A 7,222-nucleotide genomic window follows, 5' to 3' on the forward strand; every position below is an offset into this window, starting at 1 on the left:
CATGCTCCATTATTGGCATAAATGGCGACACCCTCATGTATTTGTCCTATATTTAGATTCCAAAGATTTGTATGTCCCAGTGCTTTCTTCCAATTGTTTTGAGACAAATAAGTGCGGCAACCACCAAACGTTTCGTTGTTTGCTTATGCAAAGTCGCCAGCTTTGTACAACCGTCAGCGTTCTAGCTGAACCCCTCGAGATTCCCACCAGTGCATGATATCGTTCGATCGCTGAGTATGGATGGATGGACTCGCACATCCAGACACAGAATAGGACGCTCATCACCTACCCGAGCAAGATTTTAGTAGCCTATGACTCGTATCCAGTCACAAGCGGAGCAGTAGAAGTGTCCCCAGTAAAACTCATCTCCTTTCAAGTCACAGGACACCGAGTCATAGTAGTGTCCCTAATAATAAAACTAGCCTCTCCTTCATTTAAGCCACTCTGTAGGCGGGAGGGCACGGAATGCAGACGTATCGATGATATCACGCCCACGTCTGATGCCGCTCAAAACCCTCTCCCTGTTTCCTGCTCCAATCCTTTTCAGAACTTCTGAGGAGACTCGCTGGTCCAAAATAATGGCCATAATGGGTGGTTGGCCGGTTTCAACTAAATCTCTGCTTCAGCCGACAGACTAAAGTAAAGAGACTCTGGACTTTCCGAGCTATTGGGGGTCCCAACCCACTCCCGTCCCTCCACTCATCCGCCTATAAGAAGGCACCTACTCTCTCTGGGACACAACTCAAGCACTTGAACTCACTCTCAGTCTCACCTTCTCACAGCTCTTGCTCTAGACTATTAACTTTGTGGTACGAGTGATGGCTCAGGGTCAGGGGAGAGGCAGTGCAGTGGCTCTTGGGTTGGCACTGCTGTGCCTCCTCATCCACAGCGAGATCGCCGAGTCGGCTACTTACACAGTCGGAGACACCAATGGCTGGACTTTCAACACTGACACTTGGACCAGAGGGAAGCGTTTCAGGGCTGGCGATGTGCTCGGTAAGTGTTCAATATTCATTCCTCGAAACTACTTTGAAGGATTTAAACATCATAATCATGCATAACGATTTATCTTTAATTTTTTTTTTAAATATTGAGAGAGAAATTTTGCAGTTATAGTCATAAACTATAGTAAGAACCAAGCATATTTCTGTAAAAATATATTTAAAAAACAATAAAACATCATGGGTTTGCGGTTATCTGGATGCTCCATAACTTTCTATGTATATTTATATATATACTGGTAGATGGCAAGTGGTTTTTTAATTGGATGCAAAGGGGTTAAAGTATGTTTATTTGCTCATGGTTGGTCTAGTTTTCAAGTACAATCCATCGGCCCACAACGTCGTGGTGGTGAATGCGGCTGGCTACCGTGGCTGCACGACCCCGAGGGGCTCGAGAGTCCTCAGCTCAGGCAATGACCAAGTCACACTTGCCAAAGGGACGAACTACTTCATCTGCAACTTTGCGGGCCACTGCCAATCAGGGATGAAGATTGCAGCCACAGCTGTGTAAAAATTTTAGTGGAGCTTTATCTACTTGGTAGTGTGCTAATATGTATGAAAGGGAGGACTATCTTGTATGACTACGTGAGATTATTAAATAAACTGTTCGGTGGCTCATGAACTCTGTGCCTGGGCTGCCCTTCATATAAATTTCTTGCCTGTCTTTCTTGGTGAGACTGGACGCAGTTCAATGGGATTTTTTGGTTACATATAGTTGATTCTATTTTCACCGAGCGTCACTGCCTGGGTGATCCGTGGAGAGGACTTCTTCACGTGGATGGTGGAAGAATAAATGCAGTGGTTGGAGATGGAAATTGTTAGGGAAAATGCCATAGACGTAGGACACCTTGGATTCCTCCTTTCTTGGTGATTAGGGTGTCTGTCTTGACCCTATCTCTTTTGTGGGGTCTGGACTCATAAAATCATAAATAAAAAGGTTCCAAGGAATTGCTCACGTCGCTGCCAGAGAAACTTACCATTAAGTGCAATTAGTTGCCTGACATCTATCTACTCTATGAGAGAGTAAACTACTTTTTGTTCGAGATTACAAACCATAATTATAGTATGAATGTCTTGTGTGTGTCAGATGATAGTTATAAAGTTTAATTTTTTGCGAGATGACGCTATCGGGAAGTTCAGAAGAAGAAAGTGAAAACAGAGAACTAATCGAGTCTTGGAAACAGAGTGCCAGCATCACCACCCATCAAAATTCTAGCAAGACCAGGTGAAATGGCATCATCACGCCGGAATAACACACCTGTAAGCTAAAGGTTTTGAAATCCAAGCAATAACAGTTGCAGAATCCCCTTGAAGCCAAACCTCCTACATATTATTACAATGAAACACAGCAACATATAGACCCAGTCAAGCTCCAACCAGCTCGGCGACTGGCACCTCCAGCACTAGTTTCTCGCACAGCAGCATCAAAATTACCATCAAGCACATGTTTGGATGGTATCGCTGTTTGTTGCTTGGACACGGTCGGCCCTCCACGAATTGGTAAGGTATGAAGTTAAAAATGAGGATTAACTCTTTTTTAATTCAAAAAATCTGTCCAGGGACTGAAAAAACAAGATCTGTTCTTTTTGTACACAACAAATAGAAAAAAAAAAAAACTTGTCTTCTATAGCAAATAATATTTTTAAAAATATAAATTAAAAATATTTATTGCATATTGCGACTATTTTCAAGTCCAAGTATTGTAGCAACTCAGGACTCCACCTAAAATGGCTAGTCGGAAGATATTATTTGGATTCTTTAATCACATATAAGTATCCAAGGTCTACTCAGCGAATAACCGATGTGGAACTAAACACACTCCCACATGAGTACTCACATACTCTCCCGTTCAAGCTCTGACATCTTATCAGACTAAGGATTATTCCAATTTATTCAAATCTAATCACAAGCACTACGATCGGCCCCTGATCAGTCCCAAAGAATCCATGCTATGGTGTCCCCTAGTCTACATAGGTTATGGGCTGGATCTGCTCTGATACCATTTCTAATAACCTAGGATCTCACCCCCAAATGCTAGCCGGAAGGTATTATTTGGGTACTTATACAGGATCAAGAAACCAAATAATATCTTTTGGTTAGTTATTTTGGATGAGGTCGTAGATTATTACAAGCATGAAATGTTAAAAATAGTTCGACTAACGTTCTCGGCTTAGCTACTTATGTGATTTCCATCAAGCAGTCGAAAGTGCTGCTTGGCTTAGAGCTCAGCTTTTTGGTACATAGGATAAGTAAGTTCCAATAATTTTAATGTTCTTTCAAGTACCGCTATATAGTTTGGTGAAATTATTCACAGGCGATCAGAAGTGACGACATCGGACTCGGTCCAAAAGCATTCCTAACAACATGTAGATGGCTGGTGCAGTGTATGTTCTTTCAATTAAACAAAGCACCTCTTAATATAGGTCAGTTATAAAACAAACAAACAGATATTAAAAAAAAAAGAAGCAAACAATTAGAAATTTCTGGGATCTACGAATGCAAATGCTGTCTTAAATGCAGGTTTAATTTCTTAAGAAGGAAATACGTGTTTTATAAATTTTAATAGTGTCAGGCTGGGTTAAAGCCTGATCTTAATCTTGGTCCAAGATTGGCATGTTCCATCGGCCCAAAACTAGCCCAATTATACTAGACGCAATCCTGGCCCAAGGTATAGTTTGGTTCAGGCGCAGGCCTCGCGCAAGCGCTTTGGGAGAGGGGCGCGGTTTTCTTGAAGTATGGCCTCCTGGTGGTTCCACTATTGGGCTCCAATCCTCCAAACTTTTCCGCCAACAAGTCCCCACCGGGGTTAAACAAAAATAGGCTTTCATAGAGGATATCAAAAAAAAAAAAAAGCCTAGGAGTCTAAAACTCAAAATAATAAAAATAAGTTCAGCAAGGCACCACATCTACTATCTTAACCTCAGGACCCGTTTGGTTTGTAGAAAAATAAAAAAAATGGGGTTAATGAGAAAATAGAGAGATGTCTTGTCTTGTATTTGGTTGGAGTTTTCAAAGAAAAGCGATGAGTAATAAGTAGTTTTTCCATATACATAAGATTTTTATATTTCAGAGAAAGAAAAACTTATGCAAGACATGAAAAAGTCCAACTCCTATTGGCTGGAAATTGTAATAATTTTTTTCACAGGTGTCCTTGGGCTTTTAGATAGAATCGAATAAGGTCTTTTTTTTTAATTAAGGGCATAATAGATATTTTGCACAACTTTTCTAGAAAAATAGATGATCAACTCAATATAAGCCATGTTGTAATATGTCATATCAACCAAATGTACAAAAATCACTTTTTCAAGCATCACTATTATAGAAAAAATATTTCAAGCAATACGAAGCATGATCTTCTAACATCAAATGAGGAACATCCAACACCACCAAAATATATAACAATTTGCACATGCCATTAGTACCGAAACCAATAATATTGATCCCAAACGAAACACTGCAAAGGCCAGCAGTGGCACGAGAAAGAAGAATGGCACCATTCTTAGCCCCCCAGATACCAGACAAAAAACAAGCCAAAAATAATTAGGTAATCCTGGGGAAGATAAATAACCAAAATATGAAGCTGGTCGGGAAAGATGACTTACAACGGCTTCAATCGAGTCTCAGGAGATGCAGTCAATTCCAAAGCCGGCTCCAATTCGAGGATGCCGAAAACCGCCTTAAGAGCAGCATCACAAAAGAATACCGGCATCGGGTCCACCGAGTTTCGATGCCCTCTCTCTCTCTCCACAAAGACGACACCAACTGAATCAAGTGAGCCGAATTACTATTTCCCCTATAGTGCAACATAACGCAGCCACTTATCTCGGCTAACAGAGATCCTGAACGCAGTTGAAGAGCTTGGCTTGTGAGGTTGGATGAGGCACCTTGTAGATGAGGACCAATTTACTGAATTAAAGCCTAAGATTCCAAACAACAATTCAACGAATTAAAAACATTGAGCAGGAAAGAAACGAATACATAGTTAGCCAACTTTGGAAGCCATCCAGGAGCTTAGAAAGGTATACAGAACAAGTACCAGCACCACGTATCCACTAAGGCAACGGATCCATAGAAAATTTTTAAAGTGTTTGGGTACGTGCAAGATGTCCTTTAACTTGGGTGGAAGAACCTGCTGTAAGAATACAAAGAAATTAATTTACCTCAACCGGGAAAACTGACTGTGATCTGTGTATACAGAGAAATTCTTGGATTAGACCGATAGGTTGTGCCATGCATCCACTGATCTCAATTCGAACATTTTTGGGGTAAATTTTTAAGGGATAACACCATTCATGACTCGAGCTCTGGACTTGTAAATGAAAGAATATGGCCAGTAAACTAATGCTCAAGTCATCGAAAGCTTGCAATTGGGGACAAAACTAATATATAACACCGCCGATGATCAGGTGGATTGGACTCGATACATCAAATATTATATCAAGCGGAGAACTATTAAACTAATGAACCTTATTATTTTATCATTTTCCCTTTATGCAAATTGGATGGATCAGCAATCCGTTGATGTTCACAAAACCTGGTTTTGATTTATTTTTTATTTTTTTTGGTTGATACGATGGTTTTGTTGTGGCCCTGGAAATTTGTTTCAATTCCTCCATTTATTTTTTTTTTCCGTTAAATTCGCGGCATCATGCAAGTCCTCGCCGACCACCGCAATCAGTAGATCGGAGTAATCTCTCAAATGAATCGCACCAATTTCTCAGATTTAGAGCGATTTACGAAAGAGCAGACGACATTCTGATTTTGTTGGCTGTATTTTTGAGTAAGCTGTTGCAGTAGAAATAAAAAAAAAAATAATAATTAAGAAGAAGAAGAAGAAGAGGCGACAAACGGAGCACACGGACGGATCTCTCGTGGCGTCGGGCGCCCATCGGAACTCAAACCTTTCTTGGGATGGAAGGCAGCTCGTCCCGGAGACCAGAAGCTTCTAGGCTTTGTCGAATCTCACTCCCACCTTTTAAACCCTTGCACACTTCGGCTTGCTTGAAGGAGTGCGGTGAAGGGCTAACGCAGACAGGGAAGAAGAAGGACTAGAGAGAGAGAGAGAGGAGAAGAGAAGAGATGGCAGTGAGCGTAGAGATCCCGAGGGAGTATGGATACGTGGTGCTGGTGGTGGTTCTCTACGTCTTTCTCAACTTTTGGATGGGCGTCCAAGTCGGCAAGGCCCGGAAGAAGTAACTCTCCCTAGCTCACTTAAATTCCTCTCTCATCAAGACTACCTGGTATCTAAAATGATCTTATTTCTACTTCCATTCAGGTACAAGGTGTTCTATCCTAACCTCTATGCGATCGAATCCGAGAATAAGGATGCCAAGCTCTTCAACTGTGTCCAGGTCTCCATGACTCCCCACTATCTTCCTGGCTTTGCCTGTCTGAAAATTTTAATCCATCTCCTCATGGAATCCAACGTTATGTGATGTTTGGCAGAGGGGCCATCAGAACTCGCTGGAGGCGATGCCGGTGTTCTTCGCGACGCTGCTGGTGAGCGGGTTTCAGCACCCCTTGATCGCTGCCGGGCTCGGCGTCTTTTACACGGTCGCCCGATTCTTCTATTTCAAGGGCTACTCCACTGGAGTCCCAGAGAATCGTCTTAAGATTGGGTACGTGCGTGGTTTTGGCCGGCCTTTCGCTCTCTCGCGTTGGATTTTGATAGATCGCTTTTGCTTACAGGGGACTCAACTTCGTGGCGTTGTTCGGGCTCATAATCTGCATGGCCTCGTTTGGGATCCATCTGCTTATCCGAGGAGTGCTGTGATGCAGGTGCCATGTGTTCGGTCTCTGCTTTGGTTGCTTTTGCTTGTGTTGATGACTCCGTGTCCATGGTTAGGAATAAACCTAGAAAATGCTAGGAGGAGTGAAGATTTCTTTTGTGTCGCTTTCTGTGTATTTTTATGTTCAAAACTGAATTACAGCTCTACATAAGAGCAGATCATTCCTGGTAAAATTATTGACATCCCTGGCACAACGCATGAAACATTCCAGCAAAAAAGTCTCTTTAATTAGATGGGACGGCATTTTTTTTAAAAAAAATTAGTTAATAGGCCTGTTTTATGGTGGGGTTGATAAGAACAAGGGAGAAGTAAGAATACTTTAATGCTACTGGAAGTGCGTCAAAAACTATTCAACTTTTTGTGAGGGGCCAAAGATGGGACGGCATTTTTTTTAAAAAAATTGTTAATAGGCCTAAATTTGTGACGCCGAAA

The 7,222-nt window shown here is 41.7% G+C and overlaps 2 protein-coding genes across 2 annotated transcripts; both read left to right on the forward strand.

Annotated features, from left to right (window-relative positions):
• Nucleotides 1-535: 535 nt before the first annotated feature.
• Nucleotides 536-1,652, forward strand: LOC103695447 (basic blue protein-like). The gene is made up of 2 exons (XM_008776785.2): nt 536-996; nt 1,313-1,652. The coding sequence occupies exons 1-2, from the start codon at nt 819-821 to the stop codon at nt 1,510-1,512; spliced, it is 378 nt and encodes a 125-aa protein (XP_008775007.1). The 5' UTR covers nt 536-818; the 3' UTR covers nt 1,513-1,652.
• Nucleotides 1,653-5,880: 4,228 nt separating this feature from the next.
• Nucleotides 5,881-6,963, forward strand: LOC103695438 (microsomal glutathione S-transferase 3-like). Its single transcript, XM_008776773.4, has 4 exons — nt 5,881-6,193; nt 6,277-6,352; nt 6,447-6,619; nt 6,690-6,963. Exons 1-4 carry the CDS (start codon nt 6,081-6,083, stop codon nt 6,772-6,774), a joined length of 447 nt encoding a protein of 148 aa, XP_008774995.1. The 5' UTR covers nt 5,881-6,080; the 3' UTR covers nt 6,775-6,963.
• Nucleotides 6,964-7,222: the final 259 nt, after the last annotated feature.

Source organism: Phoenix dactylifera, chromosome 8, assembly GCF_009389715.1.
Source record: "Phoenix dactylifera cultivar Barhee BC4 chromosome 8, palm_55x_up_171113_PBpolish2nd_filt_p, whole genome shotgun sequence".
Taxonomy (NCBI): domain Eukaryota; kingdom Viridiplantae; phylum Streptophyta; class Magnoliopsida; order Arecales; family Arecaceae; genus Phoenix; species Phoenix dactylifera.